The sequence below is a fragment of the Melozone crissalis genome, unplaced genomic scaffold (genome assembly GCF_028551555.1).
Source record: "Melozone crissalis strain CALT ecotype California unplaced genomic scaffold, PUWL_Pcris_2 ptg000013l_1, whole genome shotgun sequence".
Lineage (NCBI taxonomy): Eukaryota > Metazoa > Chordata > Aves > Passeriformes > Passerellidae > Melozone > Melozone crissalis.
This window is the reverse complement of record NW_026535791.1, coordinates 14,367,519-14,389,495: the sequence shown is the minus strand read 5'-3', so window position 1 is coordinate 14,389,495 and position 21,977 is coordinate 14,367,519. Positions and strand designations below refer to the sequence as shown.

Below are 21,977 nucleotides of genomic sequence, written 5' to 3'. Positions count from 1 at the left end.
TGGCATTCTGAGCAGGTCACATGGCTGCACTGCCAGAGAGAAGGTCCTGCAGATACTTTGGCAGTCCCTGAGCTGGAGTCTAAGGTAGATTTTGTCATTTTTGTCCCCATAGCAAGCCGTAAAAATGGCAGTTGTAAAATAAAAGGAATTGCATTAATTTCAGTCAGCAGCTGCTGAGGATACTGGGAAAGCATATTTTGTTTTGGGAACATCATGTTTGGATTTCCAAAACAAAATTTTGCAGGATTTCTGTTCCATGAAAACTTCAAATGTTGGCTTACCTCCTGATTCAAATCTGTGGTTTTTTCTTGAAAGCACAAAAAAACATGTAGTAAAAATTCAGATTTCCAGACAGCCCTATTTAGGATTCAGCTGAAGGGCTATTTCTTTCTTTTTCTACACGTTATTAGTAAGAAACTCTATTGCATCTACGCTTTTTGCATTTGTATTTCTCTCATCACTGCAATGAATGTTAGTGTCCCAGTGTGCTGCTTAAATTTTCTTTTGCCTAATTTTGTTTCATTACTTCATTGCACATCCTTCAACAACCTAAGTGCTTTTTTGTTTACGCCCTTGACATTTTCAAATGATGATGCTTTTCAGCCATTCTGTAGCTAAGCTATACCTATTTGTCTTGTAGGCTTCTGATTACAGAGTAAATATGCAGCTATGGAAAATACACATTCTCTAATGTATATTAGTAGAAGCAGATGGTGCAATCTGTTCATTGATGGAATTTAGTTCCTAAAACTGATTTAATCTGGTTTGCAGCAAATACCATTCCAGTACCGTCTGTCATGGAACATGTACAAAGGGAGATGTCCCATTTCAGGTTGTTTGTGTTTCATTGCAATAAAGTGTTTGTTTCATGTGTTGTATGGGGTATGGCATAACAGAGTACCTCTTGTAAAGGCAGGTTGTTTCAATGCACAATACTACATTGTTCACTATTTGCTATTTTTATATGTTATTATTTTTCGTGGGCCCTTTTGTATTACAAAGCAGCATGCTGCTGGTCCCCTTTGTAAACCTAGTTTTCATGCAGCCATTAATAGAATTTGCACTTGAGAAGAAACAGTGGACAGTTACTTTCTTCACTTATCAAGTGGAGAGGAATTTTAAATTAATTATAACAGCATTTTGCGTAATTTGGCATTTTTCCTGTTATGAAAAAGAAGTTTCCTTGTTTCTTCAGAATAGAGGATTTTCCAAAATTATGAAGGCCATATAAACAGTTTGAGTTCTGCTTTTGCTAAGTCAAATGCAGAAGAGAATCCAGTGCATAGTACCTGTCTTCTTTAGCTCAGAGATCCAATTCAGCACTTGGCCTGAAGTGCTGAATTGTCATAGAGGTCTTGAGGCTCTGTATAGCTGGAGAGATAGGCTTGCAGAGACAGCTTTCTTCTCCCCACTTAGCACAAAATGTTTGCAGCTCTAGCAATAAAGTGGTAGGTAATTTATGTTTCATTTCCTGTTGCAGTGAAGGATGTGTGAATCCTCCAAAGTCTTGTGGAGTTATTAAATTAAAGGATGTAGTGGAGCAGGGCAAGTAGTCCAGAAAGTATTGCGGAAATAACATGATATAAAAGCATCTATTTGGAAAAAAATCTGTTGGGCTTCTTACCTATCTGAGTAATTGCTTGACTGTTCTCTACATTGTGAAAATTAAATATTTGCTACAGCTGTGTTTTTGGGAGATTTTTAAGTAAATCTGTTCTCCATTTCTTTTCTCTAGAATGTCTTAACCTTCTCTAGACTTAGAACTAGAATTTAAAAATTGATCTCCCATGGGGTTTTACACAGCTCCAAAGAGCTTTCACAACTTTCACAAAAGCTGATTTGTTTCTCTTTTCCCCTAGAGATGCTTATAATTTTGTTTTTGTACAAAACCAATAAATAATAACAACAAAAATTATTAAGTGTCTTTCAAGATGATTATGTAAACCAAAATGAACTTAATAAGAGACATGTCAGTAAAAAAAAAGAACACATTTGCTTAATCTAATCAAAGAATAGCTTGTGTTGGAAGGGATCTTAAGGATCACGTGGCTCCAAACCTCTGCCATAAGCAAGGACACATTCCACTAGAAGATGCAGTAAAATATGAAGTATATGTGATATCCCATGATTGTTCTTGGAAGTACACCATGTATACCACTGAAGAAGGAGCAGATATCCAGCAGTTCACATCATTCTGACCTGACCTATATTGACTGCTGTGTGTTCTCTGCCAACAGCAGTGTGTATTGTTGAGTCCAGAGAAATTCTCCCATTGATGTTAAGTGTTTTTAAAACACTGTCGCTCTAAATATCTCTAATACTGAGCTAACTTTTTATAAAGTTACAATTTTTTTTTAGCGTTTTCAAGTGTGGTAGGTTAACCTTGGCTGGCTGCCAGATGCCCACCCAGCTGCTCTCTCACACTCCCTCCTCAACAGGGCAGTGGAAAAAATTATATAGAAAATATCACGGGTCAAGTTATGAGCAGTTTAATGGAAGAAAGCAAAGCTTGTGTGTGGAAGCAAAACAAAAATATAGATTTAGTCTCTACTTCCCATCAGCAGGCCACTTCATGGGAAGCTGGGCACCAGTGCACATAGGAGCTGCTTCAGAAGAGAACACCTTCATAAGGTGGGTCATCCTCCTCCTTTCTCTTATCTTTTGTTGCTGAGGATGACACCATGTGGAATGAGGTATCCCTTTGGTCAGCTGGGGTCAGCTCTCCTGGCTGCATCCCCTCCCAGCCTCTTGCCCATCCCAGGCTCCTGGGCCCTGCGGGTGCTGCTCAGGCACTTCTGGGGCTGCTGTGGGGCAGGCTCAGCCTGTCCCTGTCAGATTCACTGCACTGATAGATGCTGTTTTATGCTGCCATTTGAGAAACATACACACACTGAATTAAAAACTAGAGAAGTTTTGGGAAAATGGACGCTTTTGTTAGTAATAATGGTTTCACAGTTATTAGTACAATAATAATGGTTTCACATTACATTTCATGTTTGGATTACTGACTAACAAATTCAGTTAATGACAAACCAGTGAAATTTATGTATGTGGAGCATTTCTTCTTGTATGTATGCATTTTTTAAAATTGCAACCTTAAGTTTAGTTATTAACACTGTGCAAATCAAGCTTTGAAATATAAGGGTCCTGAAACTTTTTTCATGACTCTTCCCTACCACCCCCCCCCCTCCCTCCCATTCCCTGTGGAAGACATACTCAACCAAATTGGACATGAATGGAGTCTGCTTTCACACAGATCTTATGGAAAACCCAATTATCCAGCTTCCTCTTGGGGAAGTTAGACAATGTTTGTGCTTCAGCCACTAACTGTTTTTGGAGTTTGTCATGCCAGACAAATCTGTAATCAAATCTTTGGGGTTTTTTATTTAATAACAGAATAGGTATGGCTTCACAAAGTCTGGGTGAGTTTCTTTGTGCTCACAAATAAGATGGATTCTTCTGAAAATCTCTAATTAAGAGAATACTAATCTAACAGACCTCAAAGTACATGGAGCTAAGTTTATTTCTTAACAAGTAAGCTCTCTAGGGAGAGTTCCAAAGATGATGTTCTAAACTACTGAGCTTATGTTGGTTTCTTCTTTGAAACAAAGGCTGAGTTATTTTTTAAATTATATTTTTCAAATGCAAAATGAAATCTTAACACTTTCTGGACTCAGTTGCCTTAAAACCTAATCATGTCCTTGTTGTGCCTTGTGGTTATCAGTGTGCTTTTTAAAGAAAGCTGTTTTGAAATAACTTTAATAATTGTTGGTTTAAAGATATAGCAGAGCTTGAAGCTGAGTCTTGAGCCAGTCTCCTGATCCTGAAGGTATTTTCACTTTACTGAGAGCTTTTATTGGGGCTAATGGTGATACAGCTGTGGCTTTGATAAGCACCACTCTGAAGATGATGCACAGAAGGCAAGTTAAAGGTTTTTAAGAAAATAACATCCAGGTTTGCCCTCTGCAGCAGCATTTCAGAGCCCAGACCTTGAGGACAGTGACTCAAGGTCATTGAGTCACCCTCATAAATTGAATGATGCAGGGCTGCTATAAAACCTTCCTTCACAACCTGGCAAGCAGGAGCAGGGTCCTGTGGCAGGTGACCCTTTGGTGGCCCTTTTTCTCCATTGCCATCACCTCCCAGCTGCAGGGCAGCCCTGCAGCTCCCAGCCCTGTTCCTGCTTGCTGGACTCCTTCCACACAACTGGTGTCTGCCTCTGGCTTTGCTGCAGCTCCATATCCTCTTATTCTGCTTGTGGGAGCACAGTTCCCACTTGAACAGGTGAGGGACGTCCAGCAGTGATTTTCCAGTGGAGGTGGGCAGGTGTGTAATATATTGGGAGAGGGAGTTGGGGGAGCACTTGTTTTGCAAAATAGGAGGAGGTAAAATGTAATTAAACTACTTGAGCAAATGCAGCAGAGCAGTAGTTCTGTACAACTGACAAAGGAAGTACAATTGGCTGAAAGAATGATGATCAAAGTTTTAAAAAGTCTTCAATTTTCTGTTTAACTGATATATCTTTCATTCCGTGCTGTGTTACCTCTTTTTTTCCCATGGCTTGCAGGAAAAACTGGTGAATTTTCCACATGGAGGATGAGCAAGACTGCTTTTTCACATGGACTGAGGAAAAAGACAGGTTTCTTTCCTGCATTTGCTTTGGTTTTTATAGTGTAGGATTTCTCAGGTTGCTGGACTAAGCATGATTTCAGAGTTCAGTTAAAACTAATTTCATTCTCTTTGTTTGCAGGAAAGAGTGGTGGGTGGGTTAATTCAGCAGTTCTGCCTGAGCTAATTCTCCAGTTTAGTGTAACCATATGTTTAAACCATTGAACAGCAGCTGAACTGTGCAAGATTTCCCCTTTAAGCTATCAAAGGCAGTGTGTAGTCATTAAGCCATGGGCATGTGCAGTACATTCTCCCAGCACCTGCCTTTCAGTGCCCTTGTTCTTGAGCAAGGTGCAGCAGTTCTTGATGCATGCTTCTAAGCATATTTTAACTGACGGGAGGGGTGTGTCCTCAAAAAGGTGTTCTTGCTAATCCAGCATTTTAGAGTGTGCAGGCTAAGGAAGGAAGAGACAGAGAAAAACCTTGAGGCTTTGAGCCAGCTAGGTTTTCTAGGGAAGCAGTCCAAATGTTTTCCAGATTGTCACAAACTGTTAAATTGTTTACAGTAAATTTTAACTGGAAGATCCCCAATTGAGCCAGATGCCATAGCTGTTTGCAGAACAATCAGGAGAGTGGTGAAGTATTTGGGAATTGGAGTTTTAGAGATGGCAGCATGTACTTGGAGGCGGAGTGCTGGCAGCTGTAACTTGATAAAGACATTTTGCAGGAGAAGGGGAGGAGAGGTTTAGATTGAGGAGATGTAGCTGAGGTGCTGTAGGGAATTTTTTGTTGTTGTTGAGGACTTGTAGCCAAGAGTCTGCCTCTTTCTTTCCACCTCCTTAGCTGTGAGCAGTTTCATTGTGGAGTGAATTGACTGAGCTTGTAAATCATCCACCCTTTCACCAGTAATTGAAGAGCTAGGCCTTTCAAGGTATATAAAGATGTACCTTTTCTGTCTTAAAAAACTAGTTTCTAAAATTCTCTCTTCTTGTTCCCATTAGCAAAATGTACACAATTTCTCTATCTGCAGACTGACAAAAACTATTTGTCTTGTGTTGCCCAGACCTAAAAATCCCTTTTACTTCTACCATTGATTTCAAAACAGCTCCAAGCACACCAGGTGAGTGTTGGCAGGAGAACAAAGATTATGCAATTTTGAGACAAGTCTATTTGTTTTACTTTTAAGAATAATCGTTCTGAATTTAGAATTCCTCTTCTAAAATCTGAATTGAAATTGTGTCTAGCATGTAAATCCATTTGTTGTGGAGAAATTTGAAGACTGAGAAAAACAGGAGCAAGAAAGGAAATTAAATCTTTGAAAATGGAAGTGAGAAAGGAGACTTTATTTGGCTTTAATTCAGGAGCTAATATTAATGTTAAAATTAAAGGGCTGGGCTTTTTCTCTCTTGCTTAGTTTGCTAATGAGTCACTTTTCCTAGATCACCTTCTCTAGTATTAGTAATGGGCTTGTGAGGCTGCTGGTGCTTCCCCCAGATCCAGGATCTGCTCCGTGGTTACTCATCCCTACAGTATTTCAGATGCTGGCATCTGCCTGTGCCAAACAGACTGCAGTGTCCAGTGTCAAAGGGTTGGCTCAGAGGCAGAGGCCTGTGGATCATCACCTGGGCGTCTTAGCTGAACAAACCCAAAAGCTTTTCAACCTACTTTTTCCATTTTCTTGCTATTTTTCAGGAGTATGTGCCCCAGACTCCTGCCTATTCAGCCATTCCTATTGTGTTGTCCTCCTCTTGCAGCCTCTGTGCTCCCTCTCTTTTTCCATGTGGGAATGATGTGTGTCATGTACATTTGCATGGTTCTTATAGCTCTCTCCCCAAAATCCTACCTGCATTCCCATTTCTCCTGGCATGTTGCCTAATTTTTTCTTTGGTATGCCTTATCACTCTGCCAGTCCCAAACCTTGTCTCATGCCTGTGGTTAAGGTACCCTCACATTCTCCAGACAGCACAAATGGACATCCAGGTTTTACTTCACCCTTGGTTTACACCTTTCTGTCACTGGAATAAGCCACAAGTATCAGCACTGTGGTGTAAAAATCTACTGTGTTTTAATCCACTTAGGAATTAAGATGAAGTGCCCCATATGGAGCTACAGCCTGTAACTGAGCATGCATGGATGCACTTTTACCCTTAGTCCTCAGGGAAGACCTTCCCCTTTAGCTCTGCTTTTGCTTGTTCTTGAACTTGATCTTATCACTTGTGTTGGGCAGGAAGCAGGGCAGGACAGAGATGTTCATGCTATGTATATTAATAAGAAAATACTGGAAGTGTGACAGGAACCAAGAACGGAGAGTTCTTTTCCATTTGGGCACTAATTGATTGACTATGATGACCACAGGTTGGAAAGGAGTGCAAAATCCTGACATTTTTAACAACTGCAAAGCTGCAAACCTCTTTGCTCTTCCAGAGTACATGAATTGTAATAAGGAAGTGTTCATTTCTTTGCAATAAATGGTAGGGCAAGAGGAAACAACCTCAAGCTATACCAGGGGAGGTTTAGATTGCATTGTAGGAAACATTTTTTCACTGAAGTGGATGTCAAGCATTGGAACAGGCTGCCAAGGGTAGTGATTGAGTCACCATCACTGGAGACATTTAAAAGGCCAGGATACTCTGGGACATGGTTTAGTGGTGAATTTGGCAGTGCTGGGTTAATGGTTGAAATTAAAGACCTTTTCCAACCTAAATGATTCTGTGGTTGGTTGTGTGATCAATCAACAGCCTAAACAGTGCTGAAAGGGCCTTTTCACCTGGGGGGCAAGGGGTGATGCTGTGACCCATGTCCTGACCTAAGTCCTCCTGAAAGGACAAGGAGGGTGCAGAGGCTGCCTTGCTTCACAAGGTTGAATGGGAATCTCTGCCCTTTAGGATATCTGGTCATGGACCCTTTTCACTGGAAAAGGGGGTGTGTGTTGAGTGAAAGGGGGAGGCAACAAACAAAACAGAGACCCAGACCTGGACAGATAAACCTTAGAGGCAGGGCCAAGAAACAAACTTTGTCAGCCACACTAATGGATAGGCTATTTATAACCTCATGTAATATAGAAGATACCTCTGAGGTATGATTCCTTTTTGAACTTAGTCTCAGATAAAACTCTTCCACCTTGTTCCCAGTGTGGACCAAGCAATGCCAGAGCCTGACTTCATCAGTGTCAGAATGCTTCCAGTGGAAGTATCTGTAGACACACATGGACTTGATTAAAAGTATCTGTGATGTCAAGCAGATGTTACAATTTTTTTCAAGCTAATTGCATTTAGTGCATCATTTAACATGTTTAAAGTAGTGCATCAAACAAATAGAGAAAATTATTGAATTATATCACTACTAATGCTAAAATAGGTTTTATTTTATCTTTATATTATTTGTTTACACAAGCTAAGCTTAGCTGAGAAGATTTTAGTCATTTGCAATTCTAAACTCAGAGAGGAAAACTTGGATTGGTTTTAATCAATTATTCACTTTTTGTCAATTCAGAAGATAAAATGCTTAAGAAATTGTTACTTATTGTTGAATTGCCATTTATATCATCTGATGTTCTGTACTGGAGGAAGATACAATATGTAGACTTGGAGTCTTCAGTCGTGCCTTGGTGGCTGTCTGAGAATTAGACATGAAATTGTCATATATTCCTATGATTCATTGCTTATCCTTCAGCATATATAGTTGAAGATGTCAACTTCAGAAAAATCTAATATCTGAACACATAATAATTACAGCTCTTTTCTTGAAATGCCAGGGTTTCAGGACTTAAAATTAGTTATAAATCGTATCCTGTATTAATAATCTGAAACAGTTATTTAACGCTGGCAAATGCGCTTCTTAATGCCATTTTCATTCAGCTCATGCTCTTCTCTGCCTGCCTGTCTAGTCTTCAGAAATGGGGACAGCCTCCCTTTGCTTTGACTGCGCTGGAGTAGCGCTGAGTGTCTGAAGAGCAGTGGATTCATCCATGCGATGGAGGCTGTCATCCGCCTCCATGGAACGTGAGACAGTGGGGCTCCTTGCAATGAGACACAACGTGCAGGATTTGCATGTTGTTCTTATCTTTGAGAATATATGACAGATTGTTTGGTGTAGCAACAGATTGTCATTCTTGTTATTAGACAGTGCGTGTTTTTACTGGTGTGGCCATTCTAGTAATTTCCTATGTTGTTTGTGCTTGAGCACTGCCATGGGGTTGCTTTAGCAGGATGTGCACCACAGGGTGCTGAAGTCCCTTAGTTCTCACAGAGCTAGTGAAACTTTAATGTTTCAGTATCTTACAAGAATGTTCATCTCTTGTTGATCATCTGCTTGCTTCTTACATTACTGCTATCCTTGCTTGGAGGGAAAGTCAAAAGAGATGCTACCTGAACCGAGATGCTACCTGAACCTCACCAAGGTACAGAAGTCCAAATGAACAAAAGGAGTGTGAGGCTATATTGTTGCATTTATTTTATTAGTTTGTTTTGGATGAGGTTTTTCAGGATGTCTCTATTTCTGTCATGTTTGGGCTGCTAGCGAAACAAGGAAGCAAAGGAAAAGCTTCATGGCCTATACCAGGTATCATGAAACTTCATGTAATGCAGCTGTCAATGCCTGGTTCTAGTACAAAAGTACTGAGTAAGGGATGATGAGAGCATTAGCTCCCTGATATTGGACTGGGAACTTCTGTGAGCAATTAGAGAAAAGCTGCAAAACTGTGCAGAGATGGAGAGTTTGTGTTTCTTCCCCTCCAAAGCTTTGGGCAGTGGGCTTGCTCTCTTCCAGTGCATCTCTGCTGGGTGTTACTGCAGAGAGAGAAGAAACACATCTTTTCCTTTTTTTGCATCAGTAAGGCTGACTCCTTACTGGTGCCCTGTGTACAGATAGCCAAGCACAAAAAGGAACATAAACTTCCCTCTCTTATCTGTGAAATAATTTCTTTAGAAAGGCAAAGAATTTGAGCCCTAGCAGTGTTTGTGATTAATACCTGCTTCAAATCTTTGAAACATTTGTTTTGTGACAAAAGATTAATCACAGTAGATTATCAGTTTTAAAGGTCTTTGGTTTATTTTTTGTTGCTGAAAATTACGTGTATTTAAAAAACAATGAATATCTCTTCCTAGGAATGTACATACTGTCTTCATCTGTCTTTTTGTATGAGCCTGCTACATGTTGCCAAGTCCTATGGAATTATTTCCAGTCTGTTTGAATGTTTTTTTCCCCTTATTCAAGTATAAGCACAATGACAAATCAAAGCTGCAGTATGAAATGTGTTTTGCTGGGAAATGACCATGGTGAATTCGATGCCGTGCTGGTTACTTGCTGTATTTCAAGGGGGAAGAGCTATATTTGATCTTGGGGGCGGAAGAGAAAACCACAGTGTGCAGGCTGCTGGCTGCTCCGTTGCTAATTCATTGGCAGTTTGGGGGAAAATATATCTCCATTTTCTCTTTATTTTTTAGGCCAGATATTAGCATGAAATATGGCTCTAACCATTTCAACAAGAGTTCAGTGTAAAATTTAATTCCTTGGATATTTTTCTATTTTTCAGAGCAATAACTAAGTCTTTTAACTCCTGCAAATCATAATAAAGAGTAAAATAAATAAAGGTAAAAAGCCACTGCTCCTTTAAATCAATGTCACCAGTGACTCAGAATATCTATTGATTTTTTTCTTTATTCCTACCAGCAGTTTAGTTTGAGATTCAGCAGGTCCACTCTGAGAAAATTCTGCATAAAGCACTGCTGGACGTTCTTGGTTAATACTGCTTTTTGAATTCTGTTTAAGAAATTTTAAGTAAGTAAAAGTAATTATATCTGTAACATGTTAAAACATCTATCTAAAAGGCTAGTATAATTTCCAGTTTATAGCTCTTGTTACGTATTTTTGAGTCCATAATTACTGGAAAGTATAAATTTATATATTTAATCAAATTTTTTCAGACAACATCTATGCAAATTTAAAAAGTCAATTACATTCCCCCAGACATACTACTTTCTGAATATAACAGAATTGCAGCATGATTTTGAAAAAAATCCCAAACAACTAGGCTGTATTTTCCCTGCAGATAGTGTCTGTATCAACAAATCATCTGGACAAAATGATTATGGGCAGTTTGTCTTTACCCTTTGTAATGTGCTAAGCAAATTTCAGTGCTTCATCCCCACATGAACCTCTTGCTAATTGGTGTTTATACCATGTTTGTCAGTTTATTCCTGCCTTTTTGTGAGACCAATTCCAGATGTGCATCAGCTATTATTCCATGTGGGATTGTGTGACAATATTCCACCTGCAAGCCCAGTGGAAGGAAGGTAAAGGATGGTAACCTGAGGCTCTGTGAAATCGTGAAAGCTGCAGAAAAATAAATGGGAAGAGCAGCCATTAGGGAGAAGAGCAAGATGCATGTGTAGAATAAAAGCTATTAATAAAAAGCTTTGCCTCCTGAGTCACCATGCTTCCCATATAAATTTCCATCTTGGCATGTGGCCACGGCTGTAATTGTTTGCATTAAAAAGTAGTATCAGGAATGTAATGTATTTTTAGCTGTCACTACAGCAGTAGAAACCAAAAAAAAGGTTAACATTGTACTGTAAGCCAGTTTTCTAAAGACCATCTGAGATCTGTGAGATCTGTGGTTGTAATTTGGAAACCTTTGGCAAGAAATATCAATGTACAACACAAACATCTCTGAAATTCCAGAGACATACATTTGTAGCTGAGGTATTTGTTACTTCCTATGTATAGATCTTTCTGAAGTCTTCTGCCATTTCACAAACAAGCTTAGATGGTCCCTCTCCATTTTCACTTGGTTGGCTTTCATTCTGTTTCCTTAGCAGGCAGTAAGTTTTTTCTTTGTTTTCAGGATTATGTACTAGAGAACTTTACTTGTTAAATGTATCTTCACTTCCATCAGCCTTCGAAGGGAGGCCTCTGAGAAGTCTGTTAGCTCTCTTACACATTTGATTTTCTACTGGTTTGGAAATTTGGAGGTTAACATAAAAGAGCTGAAATGCATATCCTGCATGGGGAGTGAAAAACATTAAGAAATAAATTGCTAGTGTACTTTTGTGCAAAGAAGAATTAATTTAAGAAAGCCACACTGAATGGAGTTGAAATTTCCTCTATTGTAATTTTAAAATGCCAGATCAGGAAGAGGCCTTGAATATGAGTGGTGTCTAAAGTCCATGGCTGACAGTTCATCATTGAAGAGTTCTTTGGCTGTGTACCTGAAGAAAGAGAGATATTGTTAATTTACATTGTAAAGAGTAATGAATATAAAGCCCAGTGCAAGGAGGATTAATCATGAAGATAGGTCACTGTTGAATGCCTGGCGCTCCCTGAAAATGTGACACCACCTGATGTATTTAAGTATTGTTAGGACCCTGTGCTGTAGCTGTTATGAGAAGGACTCTGGAGCTACATTGTAAATCAAATAACTTCATCTGATGCACATGAAGTTGGTGCAGTGGCCTTGCAGGGGAAGAGGGTGACAAGAATTCCCAGTTTGTCTCAAGGAGCCCCTGTCTCTTGAACAGTAGCAGTATCAGTAAATAGATTGAGCAGGAAATCTCCTTTATGAAGGAAAAATGGAGGGAGAAGTGAGATGAAAAATAGCTAGAATACAGGAGAGGAAGAACTGGAGAACTCCCCAGATCAAACCAATAGAAACATGATGACCTGGGAAAAAAATGAAAGAATTAAAGCCAAACTGTGTAAAAATTAAAGCTAAACTATTTAAAAATTTAAAAAGTCATTGGGACCAAAAAGAAAAATCTTAAGCAATGGAGAAATAGAGAAAAAGACAGATTTGTAGAAAAGATAGTGATTTAGTTTTGGTCTATGCCTTTTGTGAAACATGAGTTTAGAAGATCTTTGGTAACTAGATGAAGAAAATCTTTAAAATCATTTAATTAGATTGAAGGCCAAAAGGTAAACTCTTGTGATAAGCAAAACATGTTCACTGTTCGCTTACCTTCCAATTGATTTTCCTTCTTCCTTTTGCAGACTTGTCATTTTTTCTGTAGTTTTTACTACTCTTAAGCAACCATTGCCTCATGTTCTACATTTTTATGATATAAAGATTGGAAGGGAAGCAAGTTTATCTATGTATGAGAAAAAACTCTCCCCACCTACTGTCCAGCAATACCAGCTATGAGGGATGATTTTCTTCCTTTCAAGTCACTTCAACTAGAGAATTTATTTCTTGATTTATTACTTCCTTCAAATGTAATTTATTTAGGTTGTTCAGGTGTTCATTCAGAAACACACTGAATTTAAATTTTATCTTTTTGGGTGTAAATGATATCTTTACTAAAAGAAATCAGTGATCTCAAACACTTACAGTTGTATTTAAAGATCTGTCAGTTTTATAATTTATATGTTTTACACTAATAAACATGCAGTTATTATTGGCATTAAGGTCACCATATTACTTTTTGTTTGGAAAGAAGCAAACATCACTGTGCATTTATTGGGCTGTGTTATACAGTGTTTAGTGGAAATGGACTCCTCTGCCTGCAAGATGCAGCTTTGGAAACAAAACTGCTTCACTGATAATTAACATGTTAATCTGATGTGCCATAAAGCCATTGTGTCTAAAAGGCCATTGTCCTGTGCTTTTCTAGAGCTTGGTTTCTTGCCTCATCATTTCAAGTAGAAATTCTTGAGTGCTAAATCTGAATTAAATGGAACACTCTCTCTACATCAACATACAGAAGCTTTAAATTACATTGAATTACGTAGGCATGAACTTGACAAGATATCCTCAACCAGTGACCTGCTAAGAGTCTTTCCCAAAGAGAATTGAAGGTCACCCATTGTTATTTGTGTGGTAGAGACTTGATTGCACATTGATTTGAAGCTGGGTAGATTTTTCTGTCTTTATGTCTTTATAATGCTGTTAAAACTGTTATTTACACTCTCTTACTGTACTGTAATGCCAAAAGAAAGGTCACAGAAATTTGTGTTTTTACATTTCAATATATAAGAGAAGGTTATGGGTTAGCAGAGGTGAATGAAAAGCTTTTTTCATCCCTCAGCCGAGTAAGCTGTGAGATTTTGCATTCATTTGGGTTGGGTTTGATCTTTTTTAAAAGCAAGGGCTTTTTTTCAATCCGAGCATTAGGTTTTTGCAGTGAAATTTGTGTTCAAAGTTTGGTTTTAGTATCTTCTCTTCAGCTGTTTGATTTTTTGCATTTCAGTATCTTCTGTAGCTTACAGCACCCTAATAGTTCAATGTCCTTAAGCAAAAATAGAGTAAGAAGAACTTAATCCAGAAGAGTGCATCTGTTTTGCCTTATAGATTGTTTGATAATGGCTGGTTCATAACTGCAGATTTTTAGAATTCACTTTCAGTGTGTGCTGGTCTGAACTTTTTATTCTTGTTTTCTTTTTTGTAGATTACAGATAGAAGAATCTTCTAAACCTGTAAGGTTATCCCAGCAGCTGGACAAAGCTGTAACCACGAACTATAAACCAGTGGCTAATCATCAGTATAATGTAAGTAGCTTTTAATATTTTCCCTTCTTTTCTTCAGGAGGAATTTGGCTTAGGACTCCAGGACTGCTCTGCTGCTGTCCAGCAGCTCTTTTGCTCACAGTTGGCCACTGTCTTTGTCAATGCTCTATGTCACCTGATTTCTCCTTGATTTTGTCTTCTGGGGATCTTCTTTCTGTCTCAAGACCAGTATTACCCTTGGGGCTAAGGTCTGCCAGTCGTAACTGTCTTGTGTTATCTGATGGAGGGCAGACCACCTTCACCCAACCCTTTTTAGTGGCTTTATTACAGTCTTCCTCTAATCTTTTTTTTAATGTAATTTTGACATTTGTGGATGAAAAACAGTTCTGGCTTTGTGCTATGAGATGTGGAAACGCTCTTTTGAGCCAAATAACTTTTCATCTGCAGGAGGGTAAAGGACTTGAAAAGAATCATTAGTTTCCAGTCCTTTGGAGGAATTAGCAACAAGTAGAAAAGAATAACAGCTGACAATTTTTCTCAGTTTCCTACCTTCAGAATACATGCTATTGGCATCATTGGCTTTGTCAGTATTACACCCACACTGCTGTTCCAGATCGGTTGATGTACATATAAACTATAACGTCCTTTTCCTTAAAGATACTCTTTGAGTATGTTGAATGTGAGCAACATTAAGTCATACTGAAAATGAATCACTGTGTTAGTCATTTAAACTTTTACACTTTTTATTAAGATTTTATTTACATAAAACAAGTGACAATATACTGGATGATATTTAAGCATTATTATGAAAGTCAGTCTATTTGCCACAGAACCAGAAATAATAATTTTTCTCTCATGGGTCTGTTTTGTAGTAGTTACTGTTCAAAGTCTGCTCTGTACATGGATGATCATAACAATAAAACTATTGCAGCTGAGGGAATGCCATTTAACCAAAACAGTCACACTGATGTGTCCTACTGTGCAGATGCAGTCTTACATCAGTATATTGTTTTATGATGCTGCTGGTGTTCTTCTTTCATTCTGGAATAAGCTTTGGTGGGGTACAGCTTCTCTTTTTAGTGGGATGCTGTTCCATTTCCCTGACATCGGCATAATTATGGCAGTATGACTACAGCCTAGAGATAATCTTTGTATCTTTATTCGAGCTGCAAACTGCAGGTCACCATATCATTATGGAAATTTAAATCTTGTGTGAGATTGAGGGAGTATAACCAGGCCTGTTAAAAGTGATGATGCTCTTATGTCCTAATTATTACATTTTTATTGGTTACACAGCTGTCTATGGTCATGGAAATCCATCAGCAGTGTGTTTAGTTTTCATGTCTGCCCTAAAGGTGTTCTGATGGGAAAAATCTTGTAAGACATACTTGTCTTGAGTCACCTTCACCTTGCCTTGACTCTAAAGGCCAAGGCATGACTACTTTCTACAAAATCTTTCTTTTCATTAAGTCTTCTATTAAGGTTCAGATTAGATGGCTGAAAGGGTATATAACTGGGAGAAAAAGTCCATGAAGTTCTAAAACCTCTTGGTTGAATTTTTCTGCTGTTTTCAAGCAGCAACTGCTTTTCTAGAACCTGCTGCATTGCATGTAATTGTATGGTGCTGTGTTGGGGACAGGACTTCCACAAGAAAGAAATAAAAATGCACAAACTGTCATATATGTTAATGTAATCATCATCTGGGCAGTTTCTGAGAGAAGAATGAGTATCTACTAAGTAAGACAGAAAGGGCTAGCATTTCTTGAAGGAAAGAATAAAAAATGAGGCTTAAGTGTGGCTGCTTCATGTACCTATAAATTAACACACAGCAGGAAGGAGGAGGGAAATGAATTACATGTGGATGGGGAATAGCAATGGCTTGTTTGAATTCAAGGACTGGGAAAGTGATTAGGTTATTTTTGCAAGAAATTATATTACACCAATATTTTTATTTGAAGAAATTGCAATTCCATTGCAATATATGCTAAGGTTGTAACTTAGCTTTTCTTCTCTGGGGAACAGACCTCTATTATATCTATAAATATTAAATGTGTTTGCAAATTTGCAAGGTTAATATTTTTGAAGCTGGAACCTTTCTGTGACTTAATTAATTTTTATAATACAGCAGAAAGGTTCTTCAGTGGTTCTGGTAGCCCCTTCAGAGGCTTCATTTAGTGGTTTCTTCGTGGTCCTCTCTTCCCCTGTAGAGGTTGGTACCCATGCTCCAGGAGACAAGAAAACTGTTAGGACTCCTTTAAAGTATCTTTAGATGAAACTTTGGATTTATTCTAACTTCTCTATGACTTTTATATTTGCTGTCTACCAAAGCAGTTATATCAACTTCAGTATTAATGATACTTTCAAGAAGGCAATTTTGGCTGCTTTTCAGCAAGCTTAGCAACATCCTGGGAAGGTAAACAAAGAGAAATTGATTTCAATATAAAGTCTTCTGGGGATAAACTCCTCACAACTTCTGTGCTAAACAGCTTGTTCTAAAATGCTCCTTCCTGGAAATCAAGTAGTATTTGAATGTTTTTTAAATTAAAAAAACCACAGAATTTTAAAGACATCAAATTAGTTTACAGTGTAGGTGCATTCTATTACATGACTATTAAAAAGTGCTTTAAGCCTAGTACATAGATCCTGTTTGCAAAGAAAACAGGAAGGAGAAAAGTGAAAGGCTGCATTGTAACTTGCTGTGAGCAGTGTATTCACAAGGCCAAAAGAAGAAATCAGCAACAGAAGACACCAGGCTTTTTTTTTTTTTTAGCACTTCTCAATGTGCTCTTCTATCAGACAACAGTGGAAACTGTTGCTGAGGTTAGAGGAAAATGCTAGAGTATTGCTAATTAGAGAGTGGGCAGCTGGGGCACCAGCAGCTAGTAGCTTTTCAATAAAGGGAGGGTTTGATACACAGTTTTTTATGTGAGTTGATTTTATACATTAATGAATTAAGAATATTAGAATATTCACATGGAATTTTTTTAGTAATTGCCTGTTGGACTTCCAGAAGAAGCAAATGTTTTGACATGTTGTTGTTTAAGGGAACGCCAGTGTCATAGTTTAACGTTCCTCTTCTCGTGTCTGTGGTGCAGCAGTTCTGCTGTGGATCCTGGTAACCAAGATGATGTACTGTCAAGCTGCTTTGCTTGGTGTTACACTTTGCTATGTTGCAAAACTATTACTGTTTTGAAGATCTATTCTTCTTTAAATGCACTGGCTAAAGAGTTAAGTAATTACACTAAACTGTACTTACTGGATAAAAATCAATTGCACGATGGGTTTGGGTGGTGAGATTGTAGCTTTTATAACACTGCATGGAGTTAGAAAAGCAGACAAGTATTTAGTTGTGCACACCCACTTTAAAGCAGAAGTAAGAGACTTCAAGATACAGGTTGGGAACAATTGCTCTGCATCCAGTTTAATGATGTACATCCATTTCAGAATGTGAAGAAGGTAGTTGGCTGGCTGGAGACCTGGGAGCCACAGCAAAGGTGGCAATATTCTTTAGCCACTTTGGGACAGCTACCAAGAGACAGGCTATTTTCACTCTGAGAGTAGGAGGGAGTTAGCTGGCAAGGATACATAGGGAAAAAATGAATTGAGCCATAAAACCGATCTTTCTTCTTAAAAATAAGATCTTTAGTATATAGTAGATCTGTCTGTGCATTTTCATTTCTATGCTTTTCATCTGAAGACCTTCCTTTTGAGAGTCAGAGTTGAGCCATCAGAAGCAGAACAACTCCCATACAGAATTACCTCATTTACAGCCAGGCACGTGTCCCTTATTGACCACATGCATCTTTTCTGCTGTACGTTGTGCCGCTATGGATTCACCCACGCAGTTTGCCTGAAAACACTTGATGATTACATGACTTACACCACCTTCTGGATCACTTTTGTGGGTTCCAAGGAGTTGGCTGGTTTTCTGTTCCAGGGTGGTGTTGGGGGTGGGTGGGGTGATGTGCTGGCAGGTGTCGTGGTTGGTGCTCTCTGGCAACTGGGGTTTGTTTGTGGTGTGCTGGTCTGTGCTTCTGATGATGAATCAGAGGAAGTATTTTTGGAGGTGATAAAAGTTTCTGTGAAGATATATAGTCATCTAGTGCAGATTATAGTGGTTAAGTAATTTTTAATGTACAATTTGAAGTAGGATGATGTGTGGCAATAAGGGGCCCCTGCCTGCTTAGAAGGTTTGGTTTCTTGGGACTAGTGCAACTTCATGTGTGCTACTCTGGTTTCTCCTGAAGAGAAACCATCCAGATTCTCAAAGTGTGTCTTTAAAGATTGGTTGTATATTGAATGGAGTTTATACCTTGAGTGCTGCTTCTGGAGAAAATGAGGCAGTGTCCAAGGGCCATTGGGAGCATTCTCTGGGCAGGTGCTTGTTATGATTGTGGATGTAGCCATGTTAGCCTGTGGATTTTCCCAAGCATGGCAGTTTGGAGGTTGTTTGACATTTGTCATTGTACCTCAGAAGCTGGTACCAACAGAGGTGGAGTTAGAATATTGTCTCAGTTTGGATTCCTATATTATTATTAGTTTTTTTCCTAGGTTTGGGCACCTGCAGGCTCTATTTCCATTTTATTTTTTCCTGGTTAAAGCAGATACATCTGAGAAGTTTATTGTGCTGAGGACAAAATGCTTAGTTTATGTTCATAAAAGAATATTTGAATGTTCAAAAGAAAACTTTCCAGATGAAAAGCACTCAGTCATTGAACAGTGTTTTGTTAAATAGAAGAGGTTTTTTGTAGCTTAATGTTCAGCAGTGAGAATTATACATCAACATTACATGTGAATGTCTTTAAAACATGTTTTGTAACAGATTGAATATGAGAAGAAGAAGAAAGAAGATGGGAAAAGAGCTCGAGCTGATAAACAACAAGTGTTGGACATGCTTTTTTCAGCCTTTGAGAAACATCAGTATTACAACATTAAAGACCTGGTGGACATAACCAAACAGCCAGTGGTATGTACTGCAAGTCTTGTAAATACAACCATTTTCAGTAGTTACTACTGTGTGTATTTTACATATCTAGAAAAGAGTTTAATATGTATTATAGGCCTTAGAAACTCCTCTCTAAGTATGTTTTACAACAAACTGAAATCACCAAGTTTTAAGTTCAGCATTGTAGGACAGTGTAGGATACCAAACATTGTAGTGAGTGTGCTTTTTCTTGACAGAGATGGTTTAAATAACCTAAATGGTCTCTTTTTTGTTTAGGTTTGCTTTTATACTAGGAACCTAATTCTGTAATGCTCTCATGTCTCCCCTGCTACTCCTGTCCTCACTGAAGCCTAGTTCTCTTGGCAGCAGCAGCTTATGTTAGTCTGTGGTTAGCCCTTCCCTCAGCATCTGAACTTTATTTTGGCACAGCAATATTCTTTTTCTATATTTCATGAAATTTGTATTAAATGAAAGGATTATGCATATTAGAAGCTCAGGCATCATGAGCTCAGGCTCAATGCCTCCAAAATCACTGGATTTCCTTTACAAATAAGGTAATTTTTAGGTTAAGAGTTTAGGTGGTTGATATTTAGGATTTATTTATTGCATTTAAACAGTGCTTTGATACACAGACAAGAAAAGCACCAAGACATCTGCCTATGTGATGGTTTTGTTGTCTTGCAGTGCCTGTCAGCCTCTTCATGTATGAACCATAACTTTCCAGTTCTTTCCCTTCTTTCTGTGTTCAAGCTTTCCTTGAGCAGACCACGCAAGAGTGGCAGGGTGACAGTGACATGCAAAGGACCTTCAGTGTTTTTGATGTTTTTCACTGCCAACTTCAATATCTATCCTCAACCCAGCTGCAGATTTCAGAAGACTTAAGGGGACTTAATTATGTTTGAGTCTAAATGGAGCAACAATGTCACAGGTTGTTCAAGCTAAGGCTGAAGAAAGAACAGCAACAGCTGGATTGTGGAAAAAATACTCTGTAAAAAAAATGAAGATGCTTACTAGTTTTGCTCACTTCACATTTAGAACGAAGTGTATCTCTGTCAGAGCATTTGTATAGGTAAACAGTCTGTTTGGTTAGAAGCTGCACAAAGATGTTACACAAGTAAAATCCATGTAGGTTCACTGCGTTCTAGTGCCTTGAACGAAACTTGAAAGTTGAGTAACATATCCATGTCTTCCATTCATTTATCTCATGAGTCAGCTCCATATCTGTGCAGCAGAGAAGGTGTGTGGGTCATGGGAGCTGAGAAGGAGGAAGGTATGGAGGAAGTGCAAGAAAATTCTAAGTGGCTTTTATTTTTGGTAAGAGAAGTGTGGCAGTCACTATCTCAATCACTTTGAATGCAAGCTGGTACAGATTTATCTCATCTACCATGACATCAGCTTGCAGTAGACTCCCACTTAAGCCACTGGAGAACTTGAAGTTACAAATAAATAAAGGTACTTTTCTTATGTAATGGTAAATGTAAATGGTAAATGAAATCCTTGCTATAGAATATGTTGCATGTTACACAAGAAGTTACTGCCATCTTTATTTGTGTCATGAAATCACAAAACAAGTATTTTCTGAATGTAAATGACTGCTATATTAGGGAAACCTGGATTTATTTGCTTTTCATTCTAATGCAAAATAACAATTTGCAGTAGTAGGCAAATCTTTTGCCACCTACCCAGATGTAAGTACTGAATACTTCCTGGAAATATTGCAGTAATTCCAGACTTGGGCTTCATTGCTGAGAACATAATACTGTCTGTGAGAAATCAAATATTTGTGAAGAATGGAAGCAGGATGGAGCCAGTGGCATAAGAACTGTATTTTTAAAAATTTTAATAGACTGTTTGGATTTTTAATTCTGTTTTAGCTTTAAGTAATGGTTATCCTAAATACAACAGGGTTTGTTTCCCCCTCAAAGTTTCAGAAGTATTTTTAGAGCATGTAAGTTAACTCCTCAGAAATTTTTATCCCATAATTCCATGCTAACATCTCACTTTATGTGGAAAAAATCATGAGGAAAGGTAGAATAGAGCGGAAGATGCTTTAAATATATGAACAGATCACCTACAGATGATTTTCTATGCTAGAATTATATGTACATAAACACACTGGATCCCTTTCTGAGAAAAAATTGTGGGCCCCTGATTAGCAATCACCAGGCTCTAAAATTCAGTATTTGGCATCACTGGGAGTAGTGTGGGGTTTCTCTCCATGGTACAGTGTCAGAGCACTATATTTCAAGATACATAGACCAGCCTGGTGCACTGCAGACCCAGGTGGGGAATCCTGGTTTCTAGAAGGAGAACTGATCCTGCAGGAAAAATCATAGCATCCCCTGAACTCATCTCTTCAAGCCACTTGCTCTCAGGTGCAGCACAGCACAGTGGGATTATCCATGTTTCATAACAGTCTAAAAACTCCAGCAGCTCAGTGTTGTCTGTGCGCACACAGTGATGTTTTGGGGTTAATGCTCTCAGCTGCCCTCCCTAACACCTCTCCTGCCTGGTTACCCCCTGCAGCAGAGGTGGGAAGTAAGTGGCAAATCCTCAGCTGCTGCAGTTCACAGTTCCAGCTTGAAGTGCTGTTGCCCGTGTCACAGACCTTACCTTGCTGTTTGGTTTGGGTTGGTTTTGTTCCATTTTGTTACACTCTTGGAAGTTTTCCCCTGAGAGAAGCAGAACTGCCTGGATAATTAGGTCTGAAAAGTAGTTGAAATTAAAAATAGCCTTCATGTAGCTGGGTGGGTGGGTTTGGGTGGGTGCTGTGGAAAGTTCAGCCATAGTGGTTTTACTCTGCCTGAGGCCAGCAGCACCATCTCACCTTGTGACCCAGCTTCCCAGGCAGACTAGATCTGCCAGTTCAGGAACTGCACATCAGTGTACCTCATGGCACTCACTGAGTGCAATTATGGGGGATTTTTTCCAGTTCTCTGTCCATGTGAACTGGAGCAGCAGAATTTAACCTTGCAGCCAGGTGTTT

General features: G+C 38.7%; 1 protein-coding gene across 1 annotated transcript in view; it reads left to right on the top strand.

The window, feature by feature from the left end:
* Window positions 1–21,977, top strand: part of GTF2F2 (general transcription factor IIF subunit 2) — a 77,742-nt gene that overhangs the window by 53,898 nt on the left and 1,867 nt on the right. Inside the window, exons 7-8 of the mRNA XM_054271774.1 lie at window positions 13,989–14,088; window positions 18,869–19,012. Coding sequence (XP_054127749.1) covers window positions 13,989–14,088; window positions 18,869–19,012 — 244 coding nt within the window. The remainder of the gene's footprint in view (window positions 1–13,988; window positions 14,089–18,868; window positions 19,013–21,977) is intronic.